The following is a 25534-nucleotide window of genomic DNA, read 5'->3' on the forward strand; positions in this document are numbered from 1 at the left end:
TTCTCAGGTTCACATCCCCCTGCCAAGTTGGTTTAAACTCACCTCAATAGCACTAGCAAAACTCCCCACGAGGATATTGGTCTCGGCGCTGTTGAGGTGCAACCAGTCCAGTTTGTACAAGTCCCATCTCCCCCAGAAGCGGTCCCAATGCCTCAAGAATTTAAAGCCCTCCCTCCTACACCAACTTTCCAGCCACGTGTTTATCCTCTCTGTCCTTCTATACTTATACTCATTAGCACATGGCACCGGTAGTAACACGGAGATTACTACCTTTGAGGCCCTATCCTTTAATTTTCTTCCTAGTTCCTGAATTCTTCCTGTAGGACCTCATCCCTTATTTTACCTATGTCGTTGGTCCCGATATGGACCACAACCTCTAGCTGTTTACCCTCCCCCCCGCCCCCCCCACCACCCTCCCCGCAGGATGCCCTGCGTCCGCTCTGTGACTCTGAATTAAATAAAAAATCGTGATCATAAATATAGAAAAAAAAAGACTACGGAATAGGGAATAAGAAGCAGTGCTTGTTTTTTTTTAATGTTTATGTTAGCAGGATTACATTAATATTACAGTAATAAACCATCACAGTCACATAATCACTATAATATAGGAGCATTTCACAGTGTGTGAGCTGAAATCTCTCAGGTGAAATGATCAGTCGAGGGAGCTGCCTGGTATTGCCACCAATCTAAGGATTGATGTAGTTTTCAAAATGTCTTCCTTGGTTTACTATCCCACTGGAGGCTTCAATTTTATTTTTAGTGCATAAAAATCAACAAACAGGCACACCGAAAGTTCTGGTTGTATGCATATAAGACCTTCGTATGTGAAAGCTACTTGGCAGTGAGCCCTAGCGTGACCTTCTTGAGCAATCCTCTGCCACTGTGCAGAAATAACGAAAAAAGAAAGACTTGCATTTATATAGTGCATTTCACGACCACCTGACGTCTCAAAGTGCTTTACAACCATTGATATATTTTTGAAGTGTAGTCCCTGTTGTAATGTAGGAAACGCAGCAGCCAATTTGCACACAGCATGCTTCCCATAAACAGCACTGTGTTAATGACCAGATAATCTGTTTTTGTTATGTTGATTGAGGGATAAATATTGGCCAGGACACCGGGGATAACTCCCCTGCTCTTCTTCAAAATAGTGCCATAGGATCTGTTACGTCCACCTGAGAGAGCAGACGGGACCTCGAATTAACAGCTCATCCGAAAGCCTGCAGCTCCAAAGGTGCAGCACTCCCTCAGCTTCCCTCGACAGACTTTTGCCGTTCCTTCGCCCCTCCTGCTGTGCCTGCCCGCACTGCAACCTGGCTTCGTAGCCATCACCCTCCTGCAGCAGCACGCGGTGCTCCCTGCAGTGGTATGCTGCTGCACGCTGCTCCCTCCAATGGCCCCGGCCTGCTGATGGTCTTGCTATAAAGTGACCGGGACCCAGGAGAAGCGTGAATCTGGGACCTAGAAGAGGCGAGGGCCCAGGGGCAGCACGGGCCAGCCCACACTGCGTTATGTGTGCGTGCTCGGTCTGTGCAGCAGAGCTGGTCTCCAGTTAGTCTTGGATAATCCTTGCCACTGGACCAAGACCTAGCTCTGTCAAGTCCGTGTGGTGGCTGGTGTGCAACGGCCACCCCACGTTAAAAAAATCCATGCACAGGCATCTTCCACCCTTCACGATGTAGTTTGGGATCTGGAATATTAGGTCCTTCATTGAAACACCTGTGAACTCATACTTTCTTGGCGTGGAAGCAAGTCATCCTCGCTTCGAGGGACTGCCTATGATGATGATGACTCCCTCAGCACTGCACTGGCGTGTCAGCCTAGATTCATGTGGGACTTGAGCCCACAACCTGGTCACTCACAGGCTACTCACTGAGCCACAGCTGAAACGGGCAAAAGTAATTAGCTGAATTGTATTTCATGAATATCGTGGCAAATATTAGGCTATTTTCCGTGAGATCTGTTGGGTTTTTCTCAGCCTGAGGTTGCTCACATTTATTTTTTTATTTGTTCTCAGAACATTTATTGCCCATTCCTATTTGCAAGTGATTGTTTGGCTTTTACAACTGACAAGCTTGCCATATGTCGATGTCACATGTAGGTGTGGCAGGTTTTCTTTCCCTGAAAGGCATTAGGGAGCCTGTTGGAGTTTTTCAGCAATCACCAGCTTTTAGGGTTATTTTTCTGATGCGGGGGCACAAATTCATTTCAATTTCATACCTTGCCGTGGTGGGATTTGAACTCAAAACATCTTGGTTGCTAAAACAAAAATAATGGAAAATCTCTTAACTTCTTCCAGTTCTGATGAAAGGTCATTGACCTGACCTGGAGAAAAAAAAAGCTAGTGTTCCTGCCCCGATCTGTGCCATGTCACTCCTGGTGGGTGCTGGTGTGGATAGCGGATGGGGATTGGATCATGCATAGCTGTGATGTCCCCATGACTAAATAGGCTTTGATGCTCATTATCAGCGATGGCACATGAATAATGGTCACTTGGTCAAAGTCATGATTAAGAAAGGGAAGATGGACTATGAAAGTAAACTAGCACAAAATATAAAAACGGTTAGTAAGAGTTTCTAAGAGTTACTAAGAGGAGACTAATTGATGTCCTGTTTCTGACTGCTCCATTTTTGATCGAGGCGAAGGAGCAGTGAGAGATCGCGGCCCAGGAGCATCATTGTGATCGGGGCCCAGAAGAGGCGAGGGTCCAGGGGCAGCACAGGCCAGCCCATACTGCGATCTATCGATAGTAGGAGCATGCGTGCGCACTAGGTCCGTGCAGCAGAGTTTGGTCTCCAGTCGTCTTGGTTAACCCTTGCCACTGGATCAAGACCTAGCTCTGTCAAGCCCATGTAGTGGCTGGTGTGCAATGGCCACCCCATGTTAAAAGAATCCATGCACAGGAATCGTCCACCCTTTAGTATGTAGTTCGGGATCTAGATTGTCAGGTCCCTCATCGGAACACCTGTGAACTCATCCATTTTTGTGTGGAAGCAGGTCATCCTCGATAGAGGGACTGCCTAATACTATACTACTATAGGTATATAAAAAGAAAAAGAGTGGATAAAGTACATGTTGGACCCTTAGAGGACGAGACCGGGGAATTAGTAATGGGGAACATGGAGATGGCAGAAACTCCAAACAAGTATTTTGTATCAGTTTTTACGGTAGAGGACACTAACAATATTCCAACAGTGGATAGTCAAGGGGCGATAGGGGGGGAGGAACTTAACACAATCACAATCACTAAGGAGGCGGTGCTCAGTAAGATAATGAGACTAAAGGCAGATAAATCCCCTGGACCTGATGGCTTGCATCCTCGGGTCTTAAAAGAAGTCACGGCAGGGATTGTGGATGCATTGGTTGTAATTTACCAAAATTCCCTGGAATCTGAGGAGGTCCCAGCAGATTGGAAAACTGCAAATGTTACGTCCCTATTCAAAAAAGGAGGCAGACAAAAAGCAGGAAACTACAGACCAGTTAGCCTAACATCTGTGGTTGGGAAAATGTTGGTGTTATGTTCAGAATAATTCCACAAGACTGTATGCTGTAAGCGCAAACTGTTGTGACCTTGGTCTCTTTAATGTAACTCCAGAGTGAGGAAGCAGCATGGTAGACTGCCTTTTATACCTGCTTGCCCAGGGATGTGCAGGTGACCCTTGGGTCTCCCACAGGTGCGCCCCCTGGTGGCAAGTCTTCCACATTGGTAAAGTTTACATACAAAACAGTTGGAGTCCATTATTAAAGAAGCAGTAACAGGATATTTGGAAAAGCAAAATTTGGTCAGCATGAATTTATGAAGGGGAAGTTATGTTTGACAAATTTGCTGGAATTCTTTGAGGATGTAATGAACAGGGTGGATAAAGGGGAACCAGTGGATGTGGTGTATTTGGACTTCCAGAAGGCACTTGACAAGGTGCCACACAAAAGATTACTGCACAAGATAAAAGTTCACGGGGTTGGGGGTAATATATTAGCATGGATAGAAGATTGACTAACAAACAGAAAACAAAGAGTCAGGATAAATGGTTCATTCTCTGGTTGGAAACCAGTAACGAGTGGGGTGCCGCAGGGATCAGTGCTGGGACCCCAACTATTTGCAATCTATATTAACGATTTGGAAGAGGGGACTGAGTGTAACGTAGCCAAGTTTGCTGACGATACAAAGGTGGGAGGAAGAGCAATGTGTGAGGAGCACATAAAGAGGCTGCAGGAGGACATCGACAGGCTCAGTGAGTGGGCAAGAATTTGGCAGATGGAGAATAATGTTGGAAAGTGTGAAGTCATGCACTTAGGCAGAAAAAATCAAAGAGCAAGTTATTATTTAAATGAAGAAAGATTGCAAAGTGCTGCAGTACAGCGGAACCTGGGGGTACTTGTGCATGAAACACAAAAGGATAGTAAGCAGGTACAGCAAGTGAGCAGGAAGGCCAATGGAATCTTGGCCTTTATACAAAGGGGATGGAGTATAAAAGCAGGGAAATCTGGTTACAGCTGTATAGGGTATTGGTGAGGCCACACCTGGAATACTGCGTGCAGTTTTGGTTTCCATATTTACGAAAGGATATACTTGCTGTGGAGGCAGTTCAGAGAAAGTTCATTAGGTTGATCCCAGGGATGAGGGGGTTGATTTCTGAGGAAAGGTTGAGTAGGTTGGGCCTCTACTCATTGGAATTCAGAAGAATGAGAGGTGATCTTATGGAAACGTATAAGATTATGAGGGTGGATGCAGCAACACCTCCCTGCCCCTGTACTCAAATCCCCTCGCTATGAAGGCCAACATGCCATTTGCTTTCTTAACCGTCTGCTGTAACCTGCATGCCAACCTTCAATGACTGATGTACCATGACACCCAGGTCTCTTTGCACCTCCCCTTTTCCTAATCTGTCACCATTCAGATAATAGTCTGTCTCTCTGTTTTTACCACCAAATTGGATAACCTCACATTTATCCACATTATACTTCATCTGCCATGCATTTGCCCACTCACCTAACCTATCCAAGTCGCTCTGCAGCCTCATAGCATCCTCCTCGCAGCTCACACTGCCACCCAACTTAGTGTCATCCGCAAATTTGGAGATACTACATTTAATCCCCTCGTCTAAATCATTAATGTATAGTGTAAACAGCTGGGGCCCCAGCACAGAATCTTGCGGTACCCCACTAGTCACTGCCTGCCATTCTGAAAAGTCCCCATTTACTCCTACTCTTTGCTTTCTGTCTGACAACCAGTTCTCAATCCATGTCAGCACACTACCCCCAATCCCATGTGCTTTAACTTTGCACATTAATCTCTTGTGTGGGACCTTGTCGAAAGCCTTCTGAAAGTCCAAATATACCACATCAACTGGTTCTCCCTTGTCCACTCTACTGGAAACATCCTCAAAAAATTCCAGAAGATTTGTCAAGCATGATTTCCCTTTCACAAATCCATGCTGACTTGGACCTATCATATTACCTCTTTCCAAATGCACTGCTATGACATCCTTAATAATTGATTCCATCATTTTACCCACTACCGATGTCAGGCTGTTTTCTCTCTCCCTCCTTTTTTAAAAAGTGGGGTTACATTGGCTACCCTCCACTCCATAGGAACTGATCCAGAGTCAATGGAATGTTGGAAAATGACTGTCAATGCATCCGCTATTTCCAAGGCCACCTCCTTAAGTACTCTGGGATGCAGTCCATCAGGCCCTGGGGATTTATCGGCCTTCAATCCCATCAATTTCCCCAACACAATTTCCCGACTAATAAGGATTTCCCTCAGTTCCTCCTCCTTACTAGACCCTCCGACCCCTTTTATATCCGGAAGGTTGTTTGTGTCCTCCTCAGTGAATACCGAACCAAAGTACTTGTTCAATTGGTCTGCCATTTCTTTGTTCCCCGTTATGACTTCCCCTGATTCTGACTGCAGGGGACCTACGTTTGTCTTTACTAACCTTTTTCTCTTTACATATCTATAGAAACTTTTGCAATCCGTCTTAATGTTCCCTGCAAGCTTCTTTTCATACTCCATTTTCCCTGCCCTAATCAAACCCTTTGTCCTCCTCTGCTGAGTTCTAAATTTCTCCCAGTCCCCGGGTTCGCTGCTATTTCTGGCCAATTTTGGATGCTTCCCGTGATCAAATGGCCTTCTGACCACTTACTGTCTTGGCTCACACACGAAAAATGGTCACTTCGGTGAGGGTGACTGGGGTACTATAACAGCACCTTCAAAACAGAAAATTGGGAGGACAAAAATACACAAAATTCTATGGGTTACAATAGAACCTTACAGAACAGAAGGAGGCCATTCAGCCCATCGCGCCATCTCTGTGACATCTCTTTGAAAGAGCTATCCAATTAGTCCCACTACCCTCCTCTTTTCCCATAGCCCTCGGTTGTCTTAATCACTAGCACAACTGATAAAAGTGCATTTCTGATGAAGTGTAAAAACCCCAAACGCTGAACAAGTCTTTTCTCTTTGCAGGTGCTGATTAATCCGCTGTGTGTTACCAGCATTTTCTATTTTGGAAAAGGTAACAGCTGAGGTGACATCACAGGATAAACCTTCATTTGTGAGCAGCACCAGCAAAGCAAGTCGTGGGTTGCCAGAGCCTTTACGCCAGGGAATGGGATGAAGTTGCTTTAACATGAAGTGATGGAGAAGGCTTAATTACAACTTCTGGGAGTTTGGATTGAATGAACCTGACAATTCCAGCTGGAAAGCGACAATTTAATTAAGGAGCAAAGAAAAGAGAAAAGCTGCTGGCGAGTTAACTGAGAGATGACAATGTGTTTGAATGAATTGTCTGCGACTGTTTAAAACCACATTCAGAAATTCATTCGGACAGCTGTTTGTTAGCAAATCGACTTCACCAGTAGGTTTTCAAGACGTTGGGATGGAGATTTTCAGTTCGGGCCCAAAAAGGGCATAGTGGTGGTGGTGGTGAGCCCACAGCTCCAGAACGAGGCCTGAGTCAGGAGCCCTTAACCATGTTCAGGTTCCAGCCTCGTTTAAAATAATCCGGCGAGCTGTGTGTGCCAAACGGATGCTCCGCATTGGACCTCAGAAAAACGGTTGGCTTTTTGCATGGATCTGTCCGGCAGGTAGGATCTGTTGGCGGGGAGGGGATGTTCCCGGGGGAGGGGTGAGAGTGGGCTGAAAGATTTTTGTGGAGCTAAGAGGATTGTGAATGCATCTCCCAGCCCCAACATCTTCAAAAAAAGGAAAAATGCATATTTTCGGAGTGATACCTGCCCTCCTGTATGGCTCAGAGACGTGGACCATATGTAGCAGATATCTCAAAGCATTGCCAGCACTGCCTCCGCAAGATCCTGCAAATCCACTGGGAGGACAGACGCACCAATGTCAGTGTTCTCGATCAGGCCAACATCCCCAGCATTGAAGTACTGACCACACTTGACCAGCTCCATTGGGTGGGCTACATTGTCCGCAATGCCTGACGGGAGACTCCCTAAGTAAATGCTCTACTCGGAGCTTTGACACGGCAAGCGAGCCCCAGGTGGGCAGAGGAAACGCTTCAAGGACATCCTCAAAGCCTCCTTGATAAAGTACAACATCCCCACCGGCACCTGGGAATCCCTGACCCAAGACTGCCCAAAGTGGAAGAAGAGCATCCGGGAGGGCGCTGAACACCACGAGTCTTGTCGCCAGTAGAAATTAACTCAGGTGACCAAAAGCTTGGTCAAAGAGGTAGGTTTTAAGGAGCGTCTTGAAGGAGGAAAGAGCGGTAGAGAGGTGGAGAGGTTTGGGCAGGGAGTTCCAGAGCTTGGAGCCTAGGCAACAGAAGGCACAGCCACCAACGGTTAAGCGATTATAATCAGGGATGCTCAAGAGGGCAGAATTAGAGGAGCGCAGACATCTCAAGGGCTGTGGAGCTGGAGGAGATTACAGAGGTAGGAAGGGACGAGGCTATGGAAGGATCTGAAAACAAGAATGAGAATTTTGAAATTGAGGTGTTGATTAACCGGAAAGTGTGAGACTAGCATGCCCTTTGCATGCTCCATTCATTTCTCCATGAAAATTGCAAGCGGGGCGGTGAGGTTCCTATGACTGGTACAGGACCAATGTTTCCGTTAAGCTGAGGGGCTGCGCAATTATCTGTAAGGTTCCACGTGGGCCATTCACGGCTTTTACATTGTAGATACCGCGTATGCACAAAGATTTGAATGGGCTGTGCTTTGGAGGAGGCAGGCCGTGCAGGAGGCAGTGCAGCTTACAGGGTCATAGTATATAACCCCGATTTGCATATTTGAACAGCCTCCTGACAGTTACAGGCTGGATGGGCACATTGGGCTGAATGGCCTCCTTCTGCGCTGTAGGATTTTACGACAAAGGATGCCATTCGGGCTCAGAGGTCTTGTTGGAATCCACAGTGTGCAGGACCCACACAGACATGGATGAGATAAACCTGAGTTGTGGTCATGATGGAAAAACAGAAAGAACCAGCAGAAATAGTTTCTTTGGCAAGCTCATCAACATTAGAGTTAGAGGAGTAGACGAAGCCAGCAAAGTCAGCTTTCTCTTTAGGACAGGCAGCAACTGGACCATCAGGGTGAAAGAAAACAGGAAAGATAGATTCACAGTTTGAAGAAATATCTTTGGCAGGCAATCAAATGCCATCTATTATACCCGCAATAGATTACTTTGCTTAATTCCAAACCATACTCTACATTATAATGCATGCATCAATGAACTTGGTTTAGTTACTAATGATTATTTTCAATAAGTAATAGCATTTTTGCTTTTTTCAATTTACAGTAATATTTTTTTCCCATTTTATTACCTTTGACCAGGACAACCAATCTGCTCATAAAATGGCATTTTCACTGCCTCTGGGAGCTTTTATGGAAAATTGCAGTTCTCGGGCAATGGTGGCAATTGTGGTACGTGTGGAGATTCACAACCAGCCAAATCGCTTGCCCTATCTTTGACTAATGCTTAAGGATTACAGATATGTCATTTTTCAAAAAGGCCAATTGACACTTTATTTATTCAATATACTCAAGGTTAATGTTCCAAACACACAAAAATGACAGACATGAAAAGACCAGCTGGTCCATCAAGCCAACCCCACACTCACAATGCCTGGAGCATCATGACTACACACTTCCTACCTCCCGCCCCTGGCCCCCAGCTGCCCCTTCAGCCATATCATCTCCTGGGGTAGGCAAAAGAACAGAAAAAGCAGGGTCAAAAAGAGGGGAAAAACTCTGGAAAATTCCCCTCCAATCCCCTCAGGTAATTTTTAAAAATGTATTCCCGAGATGTGGACATCGCTGGCAAGACATTTATTGTCCATCCCTAATTGCCCTTGAGAAGGTGGTGGTGAGCCTCCGCCATTACCGCTGCAGTCCGTATGGTGAAGGTACTCCCACAGTGCTCTTAGGGAGGGAGTTCCGGGATTTTGACCCAGCGACTATGAAGGAACAGGGATATATTTTCAAGTCAGGTTGGTGTGTGACTTATAGTGGAATTTGCAGGTAGTAATGTTCTCATGCGCCTGCTGCCCTTGTCCTTCTAGGTGGTAGAGGTCGCGGGTTTGCTGTCGAAGAAGCCGTGGCGAGTTGCTGCAGTGCATCTTGCACATGGTGCACATTCGCCACAGTGTGCCGTGGTGGAGGGAGTGAATGTTTAAGGTGGTGGATGGAGTGTCAATCAAGTGGGCTGCTTTGTCCTGGGTGGTGTCAGCGTCTTGTGTGCTGTTGGAGCCGCAGTCATCCAGGCAAGTGGAGACTATTCTGTCACACTCCTGACTTGTGCCTTGTAGATGGTGGAAGCAGTGCAACAGATCACACGAACAATGCGTACATTAACTGTAAACCACTTACCTTTTATATGATGTGATCTCTGCCCCAGCCAAAAACTGGTCCAGCTCCGTCTTAAAGGCGTGCAGAGAATCAGCACCCATGGCACCAGCCAGCAACACATTCCAGAGGCTCGCTACCTTCTGGCAAAAAAAACCCCACCTCACATCTAGCCTACTCCTACTTTTGCGTAGTTTAAATGCACGTCCCCTGCTCCTCCCTATTCGGTCAAACTGAAATAATCTATCAATAGGCACGCAATCCAGGCCCTTCATTATTTTATATCATAGAATGATACAGCACAGAAGGAGGCTATTTGGCCCATCGTGCCTGTCTAATATATCTATGTTGTTATACGTCATCTGCCCCATTAGAATTAACAGTGAAAAGGCACATGGTGTTCTTGAAGTGTGTAGAAATGACTGATTTATTCCATTTTAGCACACTGGAGGTTCCTCAGAAAGGATTAAAAACACAATAATGTATCAGTTTATCCACATTTGACAGTTTTCCTGATATGTTGTGCATTAGGGCTAAAACTAGGCTCTGAGCAGCCACATAAGAACATAGGAACATAAGAATTAGGAACAGGAGTAGGCCATCTAGCCCCTCGAGCCTGCTCCGCCATTCAACAAGATCATGGCTGATCTGGCCGTGGACTCAGCTCCACTTACCCGCCCGCTCCCCGTAACCCTTAATTCCCTTATTGATTAAAAATCTATCTATCTGTGACTTGAATACATTCAATGAGCTAGCCTCAACTGCTTCCTTGGACAGAGAATTCCACAGATTCACAACCCTCTAGAAGAAGAAATTCCTTCTCAACTCGGTTTTAAATTGGCTCCCCCGTATTTTGAGGCTGTGCCCCCTAGTTCTAGTCTCCCCGACCAGTGGAAACAACCTCTCTGCCTCTATCTTGTCTATCCCTTTCATTATTTTAAATGTTTCTATGAGATTACCCCTCATCCTTCTGAACTCCAACGAGTAAAGATCCAGTCTACTCAATCTATCATCATAAGGTAACCCCCTCATCTCCGGAATCAGCCTAGTGAATCGTATCTGTACCCCCTCCAAAGCTAGTATATCCTTCCTTAAGTAAGGTGACCAAAACTGCACGCAGTACTCCAGGTGCGGCCTCACCAATACCCTGTACGGTTGCAGCAGGACCTCCCTGCTTTTGTACTCCATCCCTCTCGCAATGAAGGCCAGCATTCCATTCGCCTTCCTGATTACCTGTTGCACCTGCAAACTAACTTTTTGGGTTTCATGCACAAGGACCCCCAGGTCCCTCTGCACCGCAGCATGTTGTAATTTCTCCCCATTCAAATAATATTCCCTTTTACTGTTATTTTTTCCAAGGTGGATGACCTCACATTTTCCGACATTGTATTCCATCTGTCAAACCTTAGCCCATTTGCTTAACCTATCGCAATCTCTTTGCAGCCTCTCTGTGTCCTCTACACAACCCGCTTTCCCACTGATCTTTGTGTCATCTGCAAATTTTGTTACACTACAAAGGACCCATTTATCCTGAAAAGGACCCATTTATCCCGACTCTCCGCTTTCTGTTAGCCAGCCAATTCTCGATCCATGCTAATACATTTCCTCTGACTCCACGTACCTTTATCTTCTGCAATAACCTTTTGTGTGGCACATTATCGAATGCCTTTTGAAAATCTAAATACACCACATCCATCGGTACACCTCTATCCACCATGCTCATTATATCCTCAAATAATTCCAGTAAATTAGTTAAACATGATTTCCCCTTCATGAATCCATGTTGCGTCTGCTTGATTGCACTATTCCTATCTGGATGTCCCGCTATTTCTTCCTTAATGATAGCTTCAAGCATTTTCCCCACTACAGATGTTAAACTAACCGGCCTATTGACTTTTGTCTGCCCCCTTTTTTAAACAGAGGCGTTACATTAGCTGCTTTCCAATCCGCTGGTACCTCCCCAGAGTCCAGAGAATTTGGTAGATTATAACGAATGCATCTGCTATAACTTCCGCCATCTCTTTTAATACCCTGGGATGCATTTCATCAGGACCAGGGGATTTGTCTACCTTGAGTCCCATTAGCTTGTCCAGCACTACCCGCCTAGTGATCGTGATTGTCTCAAGGTTCTCCCTTCCCACATTCTCATGACCAGCAATTTTTGGCATGGTTTTTGTGTCTTCCACTGTGAAGACCGAAGCAAAATAATTGTTTAAGGTCTCAGCCATTTCCACATTTCCCATTATTAAATCCCCCTTCTCATCTTCTAAGGGACCAACATTTACTTTAGTCACTCTCTTCCGTTTTATATATCGGTAAAAGCTTTTACTATCTGTTTTTATGTTTTGTGCAAGTTTACTTTCGTAATCTATCTTTCCTTTCTTTATTGCTTTCTTAGTCATTCTTTGCTGTCGTTTAAAATTTTCCCAATCATCTAGTTTCCCACTAACCTTGGCCACCTTATATGCATTGGTTTTTAATTTGATACTCTCCTTTATTTCCTTGGTTATCCACAGCTGGTTATCCCTTCTCTTACCGCCCTTCTTTTTCACTGGAATATATTTTTGTTGAGCACTATGAAAGAGCTCCTTAAAAGTCCTCCACTGTTCCTCAATTGTGCCACCGTTTAGTCTGTGTTCCCAGTCTACTTTTGCCAACTCTGCCCTCATCCCACTGTAGTCCCCTTTGTTTAAGCATAGTATGCTCATTTGAGACACTACTTCCTCACCCTCAATCTGTATTACAAATTCAACCACACTGTGATCACTCATTCCGAGAGGATCTTTTACAAGGAGATCGTTTATTATTCCTGTCTCATTACACAGGACCAGATCTAAGGTAGCTTGCTCCCTTGTAGGTTCTGTAACATACTGTTCTAAGAAACAATCCCGTATGCATTCTTTGAATTTCTCCTCAAGGCTACCCCATGCGATTTGATTTGACCAATCGATATGAAGGTTAAAATCCCCCATGATTATTGCCGTTCCTTTTTCACATGCCTCCATTATTCCCTTGATTATTGCCCGCCCCACCGTGAAGTTATTATTTGGGGGCCTATAAACTACGTCCAGCAGTGACTTTTTCCCCTTACTATCTCTAATCTCAACCCACAATGATTCAATATTTTGTTCATTAAAGCCAATATCATCTTTTATTAACAGAGCTACCCCACCTCCTTTCCCTTCTTGTCTATCTTTCCAAATTGTCAGATACCCCTGTATGTTTAATTCCCAGTCTTGGCCACCCTGCAACCACGTTTCTGTAATGGCTACCAAATCATACCCATTCGTAATGATTTGTGCCGTCAACTCATTTACTTTATTTCGAATGTTGTGTGCGTTTAGGTCGAGTGTTTTAATACTAGTTTTTAAACCATGATTTTTAGTTTTGACCCCTCCTGCAGCCCCTTTATATTCATACATATTGTCCCTTCCTATCACCTTGTGGTTTACACTTACCCCAGTGCTACTCTGCTCTGTTGCCTCCTGCCTTTTGCATTCTTTCTTGGGGTCCTGTTCATCTGAGCTCTCACCCACTCTAACTAGCTCAGAGCCCTCTCCTGGGTTCCGAATACTCCTCGCATTGAGGTACCGAGCTTTCAGGCTTGCCTTTTTATTACACTTTGACCCTTTAGAATTTTGCTGTACAGTGCCCTATTTGTTTTTTGCCTTGGGTTTCTCTGCCCTCCATTTTACTCATCTCTTTTCTGTCTTTTGCTTCTGTCTCCATTTTGTTTCCCTCTGTCTCCCTGCATTGGTTCCCATCCCCCTGCCATATTAGTTTAACTCCTCCCAACCAGCACTAGCAAACACTCCCGTAGGACATTGGTTCCGGTCCTGCCCAGGTGCAGACCATCCGGTTTGTACTGGTCCCACCTCCCCCAGAACCGGTTCCAATGACCCAGGAATTTGAATCCTTCCCTGCTGCACCACTGCTCAAGCCACATATTCATCTGAGCTATCCTGCGATTCCTATTTTGACTAGCACATGGCACTGGTACCAATCCAGAGATGACTACTTTTGAGGTCCTATGTTTTAATTTAGCTCCTAGCTCCTTAAATTCGTCTCGTAGGACCTCATCCCTTTTTTTTACCTATATCATTGGTACCAATGTGCACCACGACAACTGGCTGTTCACCCTCCCTTTTCAGAATGTCCTGCACCCGCTCCGAGACATCCTTGACCCTTGCACCAGGGAGGCAGCATACCATCCTGGAGTCTCGGTTGCGGCCGCAGAAACGCCTATCTATTCCCCTTACAATTGAATCCCCAATCACTATCGCTCTCCCACTCTTTTTCCTGCCCTCCTGTGCAGCAGAGCCAGCCACGGTGCTATGAACTTGGCTGCTGCTGCCCTCCCCTGATGAGTCAACCCCCTCAACAGTACTCAAAGCGGTATATCTGTTTTGCAGGGGGATGACCGCAGGGGACCCCTGCACTATATTCCTTGCACTGCTCTTCCTGCTGGTCTTCCATTCCCTATCTGGCTGTGGACCCTTTACCTGCGGTAAGACCAACTCGCTACACGTGCTACTCACGTCATTCTCAGCATCGTGGATGCTCCAGAGTGAATCCACCCTCAGTTCCAATTCCGCAATGCGGACGGTCAGGAGCTGGAGGCGGATACACTTCCCACACATGTAGTCGTCAGGGACACCAGAAGTGTCCCTGAGTTCCCACATGGTACAGGAGGAGCATATCACGTGTCCGAGCTCTCCTGCCATGACTTAACCCTTAGATACACTTAAATTGGCAACAATACTACAAGTTACTAACTGATATAGAAGAGAAAAAAGAAAAACTACTCACCAATCACCATCCAATTACTTACCCCCTTGGCTGTGACGTCATCTTTCTATTTCTTTCTACTTCTTTTTTGCCTTTCCCCTGTAGCTGCACAAGCCACGCCTCTCCACGTACCTCCTCGACGCTGCTCCTGGTATCATTACATAGGATTACATAAACGCCGGCACAGAAACAGGCCATTCGGCCCAACCAGTCTGTGCCGGTGTTTATGCTCCACCCGAGCCTCCTCCTGTCTTTCCTCATCTAACTCTATCCGCATAACCCTCTATTCCCTTCTCCCTCATATGCTTATCTAACCTCCCTTTAAATGAGTCTGTACTGTTTGCTTCACCCACTCGCTGTGGTAGCAAATTCCACATTCTCGCCACTCTTTGGGTAAAGAAGTTTCTTCTGAATTACCTATTGGATTTCTTGGTGACTATCTTATATTGATGGCCTCTAGCTATACTGGAAACATTGTCTCTGTATCTACTCTATCACAACCTTTCAGAATTTTAAAGAACATAACATAAGAATTAGGAGCAGGAATATGCCATTCGGCCCCTCCAGCCTGCTCCTCCATTCACTGAGATCATGGCCGATCTTCTACCTCAACTCCACTTTCCTGCACTGTCCCCATATCGCCTGATTCCTTTAATATCCAAAAATCTATCGATCTCTGTCTTGAATATTAGGTCACCCCTCAGCCTTCTCTTTTCAAGAGAAAAGAGACCCAGCCTGTTCATCCTTTCCCCACTGACACCTGGGAGTCCCTGGCCCAAGACCGCCCAAAGTGGAGGAAGTGCATCCGGGAGGGCACTGAGCATCTCGAGTCTCGTTGCCGAGAGCATGCAGAAATCAAGCGCAGGCAGCGGAAGGAGCGTCCGGCAAACCTGTCCCACCCACCCTTTCCCTCAACCACTATCTGTCCCACCTGTGACAGAGTCTGTGGCTTTCGTATTGGACTGTTCAGCCACCAAAGAACTCACTTCAGGAGTGAAAGCAAGTCTTCCTCGATTCCGAGGGACTGCCTATGACGATGACCCTATCATTTCTGGTATCACCGTTGTAAATCTGTTTTTCCATTCTGTCCAGTGCCTCTACCTACGATTGTCCCCTTCCTGTGATTCTCCCATAAAGTCCACCTTGCCGAGTATAGGAAGACAATGTTGGACAATGGTCATTACCCCCTCTCTTTATTATCCCTTCTCTGAACACTTGGACTTGGCGGTGCGATGACGAAACAGACAAATGGTTGAGCCCTAGTTCCATTAGAGTGGAGACTCCTCCCTCGCTCACAGACAAACAACCCGCTTCCAACCGCCATGGTCTCATGGATCATCTCTAGATTAGTCGTGTGAGTATTGCAGGTTTTCAAGGTGTTTTAAATATATATATATATCTATATTAGTGCTTATTTCTTGTCCATCTGTGAATATGCGATAGTGGAACTGCAACAATCCGCTTGCAACAGAAAAAAGCACGGATGTACTGTACCATAGCTGGTTAGGTAAACGCTGCATGCGTGCGCCTCGCTTGCCTTCTATTAAAAATACTGTACCCAACCTTCAGAAACTGACCCACCCCCCTCCAACAGAAGGGAATAATCCTTTGTGTGGTTTGGATGTGTCAGCCTGTACAGTATTTATATATATATATATATCAGAAAATTAGCATCGTGCTCTTATTTCCCTGAACCAGTTAACCAGTTAACACGACACAGAGTCTTCTGAAAATAATGTTGTAATTTGTCGTCTTTTGTGAGGATTCCGACTTGCTGCGGGCGCGTCGCAGTCAGCTGGAGGCAGGACAGCGTGTTGAAGATGTTTCTGATGCCGGCACTAATCTGTGGCAGTCATTAATTCAGCGAATTAATTTGAGATTTCTTGATTTGGGGAATATGAATCGCTCTCGATCGGGAGGGGGTGGCGGGCTGGTTAATTTGTCGTGGTGTCTGACGGTGAGCGCTGTGTTTAAGGTTGCGAGATGTGAAACTGAAATTACTGCTCTCTTTAAAATTCATACGACAGGCTCACACTTCCTTCTCCCTCCCCAGTCTTACAGTCAGGATCACCACGTTACTTCTCGCTGCACTGAACGGTTTTATAATTAGAATGACACTGATCGAGTTTCACTGGAGTGTTCGGCTATGCCACCCGGGTCAAAACAGCAGCTGTTAAGACGGGCTTGTTGTTCAGGGTTTGCATTCAGCAATAACCACTCGATAGGTTGGAGATGAAGAGGGGACAATCAAATCTCACCGTGTAAACATATTTTTTGAGATCCACACTTTTGATCCACTCCAACAAAGAGACTGTGAATTCCAGCGGGTCTCCGGGTATTCCTGATCTCACCCAGACAAGTCTTTTCGCTTTGTTTTCAAAGGAACATTTTTGAGTTTATTTATTTGTTTATTTATTTATTTTGCAAACAAGCGATTGGGAAATACAATACGTGCAATAAAACGGGTTGCACGCAGACACAGTGTGACTGATCCAACCGAAGTAGTTATTGAGGGACAGCACAGCTGGCCCGCCTGTCCTGGGTGCTTTCATGTCAAACGGACAGCAACAAATTGCCATGAGGCACTTGCAGTGTGAGCATCCGTCATAAACAGGGCCACCGATTTGAGGATTTGATTTGAGGACAGAATCACAGAATTCCATGTCCAAAGTATTGGGGAGAAATCTCCAGTGTCCAGTGACAGAAAAATGGTTCTGGCTAAAGGTCAATCACCTTAAACCTTAACCCAACCTTCCTCTCCCCATGGATGCTGCCTGACCTGCTGAGTGTTTCCAGCATTTTCTCATTTATTTCTGGTCTCCAGCATCTGCATTTTGTACGAAAAATGGAATTTGACTCGTTTACTCATAATAAACCAGGGTCCCGCACCATAAATGCAACCCAACCCACTCAAGATCACAGCACATTACTGTTATGGAATAATCCTGTTGGCACAGCCCAAACCCACCAGACCCTGACACAGCCCAAATCCACCAGGCCCTGACTGCCCAAACCCACCAGGCCCTGACACAGCATAAACTCACCAGGCCTTAACACAGCATAAATCCACCAGGCCCTGACACAGCCCAAACCCACCAGGCCCTGACTACCCAAACCCACCAGGCCCTGACACAGCATAAACCCACCAGGCCCTGACACAGCCCAAACCCATCAGGCCCTGACACAGCATAAACCCACCAGATTCTGACACAGCCCAAACCCACCAGGCCCTGACACAACCCAAACCCACCAGGTCCTGACACAGCATAAACCCACCAGATCCTGACACAGCATAAACCCACCAGGCCCTGACACAACCCAAACCCACCAGGTCCTGACAAAGCCCAAACCCACCAGGCCCTGACACAGCATAAACCCACCAGATCCTGACACAGCCCAAACTCACCAGGCCCTGGCACAGCATAAACCCAACAGGCCCTGACACAACCCAAACCCACCAGGCCCTGACACAACCCAAACCCACCAGCCCCTAACACAACCTAAACCCACCAGGCCCTGACACAGCCCAAACCCACCAGTCCCTGACACAGCCCAAACCCACCAGGCCTTGACACAACCCAAACCCACCAGGCCCTGACACAGCCCAAACCCACCAGGCCATAACTGCCTAAACCCACCAGGCCCTGACATAACCCAAACCCACCAGGATCTGACACAGCCTAAACCCACCAGGCCCCGACTGCCCAAACCCACCAGGCCTTGACACAACCCAAACCCACCAGGCCCTGACACAGCCTAAACCCACCATGCCCTGACATATTAGGTCCAGGCAAACTGTCCCAAACTGAAATCAGTTTCCATGATGGTCCACAGTTCCAGCCACTCAGTAAAACATATTCATTGACCAAAGATACCATTTAAAAGGGAAGTGGAAAACAATATGTGAACGCAAAAACAATTAAAAGGGTATGGGACTAAGAGGGTAGCTGTCTTGGAGAGCGGGCATTGGTGAGATCAGCTGAATGGCATCCCTCTTTATGGAGTGTCTATGGATCCACTGTGTCAGCCAATGAGTAGTTGACAGGGCGGGGTTTACGGCAGGACCCACAGCAAACAAATATTTTACAGCAAACAAAGCAACAGCAAAGCAAACAACATTTATTTACAGTCTATTCACAGGATCTATTTACAGAATCAAATAACAGAGTCTATTTTAAAAGAATCTCTAGGATGGGGAGCAGGCGGGGAAGTGGAGCCGAGTCCATGATCAGATGAGCCATGACCTTATTGAATGGCGGAGCAGGCTCGAGGGGTCATATGGCCTACTCCTGTTCCTATTTTCTATGTTCTTATGTTCTTATGAACTGCAGCAAACAGAACTCATGGCCGAAACTGCAGCAACTTCTCCCAATAAAAGTGGGGTGATTTTTCTAGCAAAATGCAGTTAGTGAAGTATAGTTAAGTACAAATAATGTGCGTCAAATCAATCCCAGTTACTTACATAGGAACATAGAAAATAGGTGCAGGAGTAGGCCATTCGGCCCTTCGAGCCTGCACCACCATTCAATAAGATCATGGCTGATCATGCAACTTCAGTATCCCATTCCTGCCTTCTCTCCATACCCCTTGATCCCTTTAACCGTAAGGGCCACATCTAACTCACTTTTGAATATATCTAACGAACTGGCCTCAACAACTTTCTGTGGTAGAGAATTCCACAGGTTCACAATTCTCTGAGTGAAGAAGTTTCTCCTCATCTCGGTCCTAAATGGCTTATCCCTTATCCTTCGAGCAGTGTGGTCTCCAGGCGCAATTGATGATGGAATTATCCAATTATACTGGACTGTTCAGCCACCTGAGGACTCATTTTAAGACTGGAAGCAAGTCTTCCTTGATTCCGAGGGACTGTCTATGATGATGATCCAATCATTTCCATTCTGACCGGGAACAGTGGCCTCACTATATGCAGCCCCTTCTGTGCTGTAAAATTCTATGATTCTATGTGCGTATGTACAAAAGGAAAGTCTTATAAGATCATTCAGGGATCCCCAAAGAACTTGCAGTGCAGTGACTGTTGCTATGCACACTGTGTTGGTAAGCAAAGAGAATCACAGTATAAAATATATATTTTAAAAATCTGCAAATGAATTTCACCTGCATGCCTTTGTTTCGAACAAATAAAGGGTGTGGGGTGGAGAGAGTGCTGTGTGAGCTTTCAGCCACCTTCTGATTGTTCCAGCATCAATCGGCTTTTTCTGCTGATTCAGGGCCCTTGGCAACTTGTTCCTGCTCACTGAGCCAAATACGGGGAAATCCATCATTGAAAAAAAAACATAAATTAAAAAATAAAATTCTTTCAGGAATATTCTGTCTCTAAAAATAAGAGATGAAAGACTCAGGCATAGTCGGGTAGGGGGTGGTTTTTTTTAAACCAGGACAATCACAGCTAGACTACATTTATTGATTGTTGCTGGCAGTAGACATGAATACCAAATACAGTAAAGAGCGGACCAGCTCCAGTGTGTGTGCGTCAGGACAGCACTGAAAGAGGGCGTTGAGTTAAAGCCGACCACCCACACTGCTGGGTATTCCAGATAAACTGCCCGAGGAGGACCCATCGCTGACAGCCCGGTGTTGGTTGGTCTGCCGGTGTTTTACTCAGAAGCAGAGTTTTATTATTTAAATGGCGGTCCCACCCCGCCCCAAGCTCAGTAAAATAACACTAACACCAAGCCAGTGAGCAGCACTCCAACTCGCCCCGGTTTGTCCTTCTCGCTGCAGCTAGTAAAGGTGTAGTGGTGTGAGACTCACTGGCTGCAGCCGAGTCATTGCATGGGTCACAGTGTCCGGGAGGGGTGAGGATCGATACACTCAGAAGGCTGAAAGACTTGAGGTCGGTAATAACCTGGAATCGATAAACACAGTCAGCTGACCTTATCTGCACAGCTCTTGAAAGTGAGCCTCAAAGTAAAGAAAGACTTGCATTTATATAGTGCCTTTCACGACCATCTGAGGTCCCAAAGCACTTCACAATCAACGAAGTACTTTTTGAAGTGTTTTCACTGTTACAATGTGGGAAACGTGGCAGCCAGTTTGCGCACAGCAAGCTCCCACAAACTGCAATGTGATAATGATCAGATAATCCGTTTTGTTGTGATGTTGATTGAGGGATAAATATTGGCCAGGACACTGGGGATAACTCCCCTGCTCTTCCTCAAAATAGTGCCATGGGATGTTTTATGTCCACCTGAGAGGGTAAACGGGGTCTCGGTTTAAAGTCTCATCCGAAAGACGCCACCTCCGACAGTGTGGCATTCCCTTAGCTCTGCACTGGAGTGTCAGCTTAGATTTGTGTGCTCAAGTCTCTGGCATGGGACTTGAACCCATGACCATCTGATTCAGAGTAAAATACTCAGCCGTAAAGTACTGGGCTTGAGATTTGTTCAATTAAAGCAGTTACCCTGGACTGCTGTCAGTGGCTGTGCCCGCTCCCTTGGCCTGATTCCCTGGCATGGGCCTTACCTGGCAGGATGGTCTGAGAGTCCATTCCTGCTGTGTCACCCTGCTCAGTTATCGGATTTCAGACCAGGCACCATTTGGGATCCTACAGTTGTCCTCAGTGCCTTTCGAACAAGGAGGGAAAAAGTCAGCCAGAGTTCCTATTCCTAATTGCTAACCAGTGGATTTGTTAAAATAGTAGGGAAGAAAGACCCAAAAGAGGAAGCACGTGTTAAAGTAGGAACATTCTGAGCAGGAGTAGGCCATTCAGCCCCTTGATCCTGCTCTGCCATTCAATTAGATCATGGCTGATCTGCGACCTCAGTTCCATTTTTCCACCTTTGACCCATATCCCTTGATACCCTTATCTAACAACAATCTATCCATCTCAGTGCTGACATTTTCAATTGCCTTAGTATCCACAGCGTTTTGGGAGAGTTCCAAATTTTTACTGCCCTTTGTGTGAAAAAGTGCTTCCTGATTTTATTCCTGAATGGCCTAGCTCTAATTGTAAGATGATGTCTCTTTGTTCTTGATTCCCCCACCAGAGGAATCTACATATAGATTGGGCTAACCAAACTGGTAGCAATATGGTAGAGGAGGATTTCCTGGAGTGTATTAGGGATGGTTTTCTAGACTAATATGTCGAGGAACCAACTAGAGGGCTGGACATCCTAGACTGGGTGTTCTGTAATGAGAGAGGATTAATTAGCAATCTTGTTGCGAGGCCCTTTTGGGAAGAGTGACCATAATATGGTCACTCTTACATTAAGGTGGAGAGTGACATAGTTAATTCAGAGACTAGGGTCCTGAACTTAAAGAAAGATAACTTCGATGGTATGAGACGTGAATTGGCGAGAATAGACTGGCAAATGATACTTAAAGGGTTGACGGTGGATAGGCAATGGCAGACATTTAAAGATCACATGGATGAAGTTCAGCAACTGTACATCCCTGTCTGGCGTAAAAATAAAACAGGGAAGGTGGCTCAACCATGGCTAACAAGGGAAATTAGGGATAGTGTTAAATCCAAGGAAGAGGCATATAAATTGACCAGAAAAAGCAGCAAACCGGAGGACTGGGAGAAATTTAGAATTCAGCAGAGAAGGACAAGGGGTTTAATTAGGAGGGGGAAAATAGAGTATAAGAGGAAGCTTGCTGGGAACATAAAAACTGACTGCAAAAACTTCTATAGATATGTGAAGAGAAAAAGATTAGTGAAGACAAACATAGGTCCCTTGCAGTCAGAATCAGGTGAATTTATAATAGGGAACAAAGAAATGGCAGACCAATTGAACAAATACTTTGGTTCTGTCTTCACGAAGGAAGACACATATAACCTTCTGGAAATACTAGGGGACCGAGGGTCTAGCGAGAAGGAGGAACTGAAGGAAATCCTTATTAGTCAGGAAGTTGTGTTAGGGAAATTGATTGAAGGCTGATAAATCGCCAGGGCCTGATAGTCTGCATCCCAGAGTACTTAAGGAAGTGGCCCTAGAAATAGTGAATGCATTGGTGATCATTTTCCAACAGTCTATTCACTCTGGATCAGTTCCTATGGACTGGAGGGTAGCTAATGTAACACCACTTTTTAAAAAAGGAGGGAGAGAGAAAACGGGTAATTAGAGACCGGTTAGCCTGACATCAATAGTGGGGAAAATGTTGGAATCAATTATTAAAGATGAAATAGCAGCACATTTGGAAAGCAGTAACAGGATTGGTCCAAGTCAGCATGGATTTATGAAAGGGAAATCATGCTTGACAAATATTTCAGAATTTTCTGAGGATGTAACTGGTAGAGTGGACAAGGGGAGAACCAGTGGATGTGGTGTATTTGGACATTCAAAAGGCTTTTGACAAGGTCCCACACGAGATTGGTGTGCAAAATTAAAGGGGTAATGTATTTTCGTGGATAGAGGACTGGTTGGCAGACAGGAAGCAGAGAGTAGGGATAAACAGTTCCTTCTCAGAATGGCAGACAGTGACTAGTGGGGTGCCGCAGGGCTCAGTGCTGGGATCCCAGCTATTTACAATATACATCAATGATTTAGATAAAGGAATTGAGTGTAATATCTCCAAGTTTGCAGATGACACTAAACTGGGTGGTGGTATGAGCTGTGAGGAGGATGCTAAGATGCTGCAGGGTGACTTGGACAGGTTAGGTGAGTCGGCAAATGCAGTATAATGTGGACAAATGTGAGGTTATCCACTTTGGTGGCAAAAACATGAAGGCAGAATATTATCTGAATGCCAGCAGATTAGGAAAAGGGGAGGTGCAACGGGACCTGGGTGTCATGGTACATCAGTCATTGAAAGTTGGCATGCAGATACAGCAGGCGGTGAAGAAGGCAAATGGTATGTTGGCCTTCATAGCTAGGGGATTTCAGTATAGGAGCAGGGAGGTCTTACTGCAGTTGTACAGGGCCTTGGTGAGGCCTCACCTGGAATATTGTGTTCAGTTTTGGTCTCCTAATCTGAGGAAGGACGTTCTTGCTATTGAGGGAGTGCAGCGAAGGTTCACCAGACTGATTCCCGGGATGGCGGGACTGATGTATGAGGAGAGACTAGATCGACTGGGCCTATATTCACTGGAGTTTAGAAGAATGAGAGGGGATCTCATAGAAACCTATAACATTCTGACAGGACTGTACAGGTTAGATGCAGGAAGAATGTTCCCGATGTTGGGAAAGTCCAGAACCAGGGGTCACAGTCTAAGGATAAGGAGTAAGCCATTTAGGACCGAGATGAGGAGAAACTTCTTCACTCAGAGAGTTGTTAACCTGCGGAATTCCCTACCGCAGAGAGTTGTTGGTGCCAGTTCATTAGATTTATTCGAGGGAGTTAGATATGGCCCTACGGCTAAAGGGATCAAGGGGTATGGAGAGAAAGCAGGAAAGGAGTACTGAGGTGAATGATCAGCCATCATCTTATTGAATGGTGGTACAGGATCGAAGGGCCGAATGGCCTATGCCTGCACCTATTTTCTATGTTTCTATGTTACCCTATCAAATGGTGGTGGACAATTCATGGGCTCCATGAATACCCCCATCCTCACTGATGGCGGAGCCCAGCCTGTACGTGCAAAAAGCAAGGCTGAAGCGTTTGCAACTGTCTTCAGTCAGAAGTACCGAGTGGATGATTCATATCGGCCTCCTCCTGAGGTCCCCACCATCACAGAAGTCAGTCTTCAGCCAATTCAATTCACTCCATGTTATATCACGAAACGGCTGAGCGCACTGGATACAGCAAAGACTATGGATCCCGACAACATCCCGGCTGTCGTGCTGAGGACTTGTGTTCCAGAACCAGCCTAGCCTCTAGCCAAGCTGTTCCAGTACAGCTATAACACTAGCATCTATCTGACAATGTAGAAAACTGCCCAGGTATGTCCTGTCCACAAATAGCAGAACAAATCCAATCTGAACAATTACCACCCCATCAGTCTACTCTCAATCATCAGCAAAGTGATGGAAGGTGTCGTCAACAGTGCAATCCAGCAGAACTTACTCAGCAATAACCCTGCTCACTGTTGCTCAGTTTGGGTTCTGCCAGGACCACTTGGTTCTGGACCTCATTACAGTCTTGGTCCAAACAAGGACAAAAGAGCTGAATTCCAGAGGTGAGGTAAGAGTGACTGTCCTTGACATCAAGGCAGCATTTTGTTTTATTCGAACATGGGATGTGGGCGTCGCTGGCAAGGCCAGCATTTATTGCCCATCCCTAATTGCACTTGAGAAGATGGTGCTGAGCCGTAATCTTGAACCGTTGCAGTCCGTGTGGTGAAGATACTCCCACAATGCTGTTAGGGAGGGAGTGCCAGGATTTTGACCCAGTGACGATGAAGGAATAGCGATATACTTCCAAGTCAGGATGGTGTGTGATTTGAAGTTGAATGTGGAGGTGATGGTGTTACATAGAAACATAGAAAATAGGTGCAGGAGTAGGCCATTCGGCCCTTCGAGCCTGCACCACTATTCAATAAGATCATGGCTGATCATTCCCTCAGTACCCCTTTCCTGCTTTCTCTCCATACCCCTTGATCCCTTTAGCCATAAGGGCCATATCTAACTCCCTCTTGAATATATCCAATGAACTGGCATCAACAACTCTCTGCGGTAGGGAATTCCACAGGTTAACAACTCTCTGAGTGAAGAAGTTTCTCCTCATCTCAGTCCTAAATGGCCTACCCCTTATCCTAAGACTGTGTCCCCGGTTCTGGACTTCCCCAACATCGGGAACATTCTTCGCGCATCTAACCTGTCTAGGCCCGTCAGAATCTTATATGTTTCTGTGAGATCCCCTCTCATCCTTCTGAACTTCAGTGTATAAAGGCACAGTCGACCCAGTCTCTCCTTATATGTCAGTCCAGCCATCCCGGGAATCAGTCTGGTGAAGCGTCGCTGCACCCCCTCAATAGCAAGAATGTCCTTCCTCAGATTACGAGACCAAAACTGAACACAATATTCCAGGTGAGGCC

The 25534-nt window shown here is 45.9% G+C and overlaps 1 protein-coding gene across 2 annotated transcripts in view; it reads left to right on the plus strand.

Moving 5' to 3' along the window:
* Nucleotides 1–15891: 15891 nt before the first annotated feature.
* LOC139236758 (receptor expression-enhancing protein 1-like) overlaps nt 15892–25534 on the plus strand; it is a 140590-nt gene continuing 130947 nt past the window's right edge. For both annotated transcript variants that reach the window (XM_070866853.1, XM_070866854.1), the window contains exon 1: nt 15892–15952. In XM_070866853.1, coding sequence (XP_070722954.1) covers nt 15921–15952 — 32 coding nt within the window. In that variant the 5' untranslated portion in view covers nt 15892–15920. The remainder of the gene's footprint in view (nt 15953–25534) is intronic.

This window comes from Pristiophorus japonicus, chromosome 2 (genome assembly GCF_044704955.1).
Source record: "Pristiophorus japonicus isolate sPriJap1 chromosome 2, sPriJap1.hap1, whole genome shotgun sequence".
Lineage (NCBI taxonomy): Eukaryota > Metazoa > Chordata > Chondrichthyes > Pristiophoridae > Pristiophorus > Pristiophorus japonicus.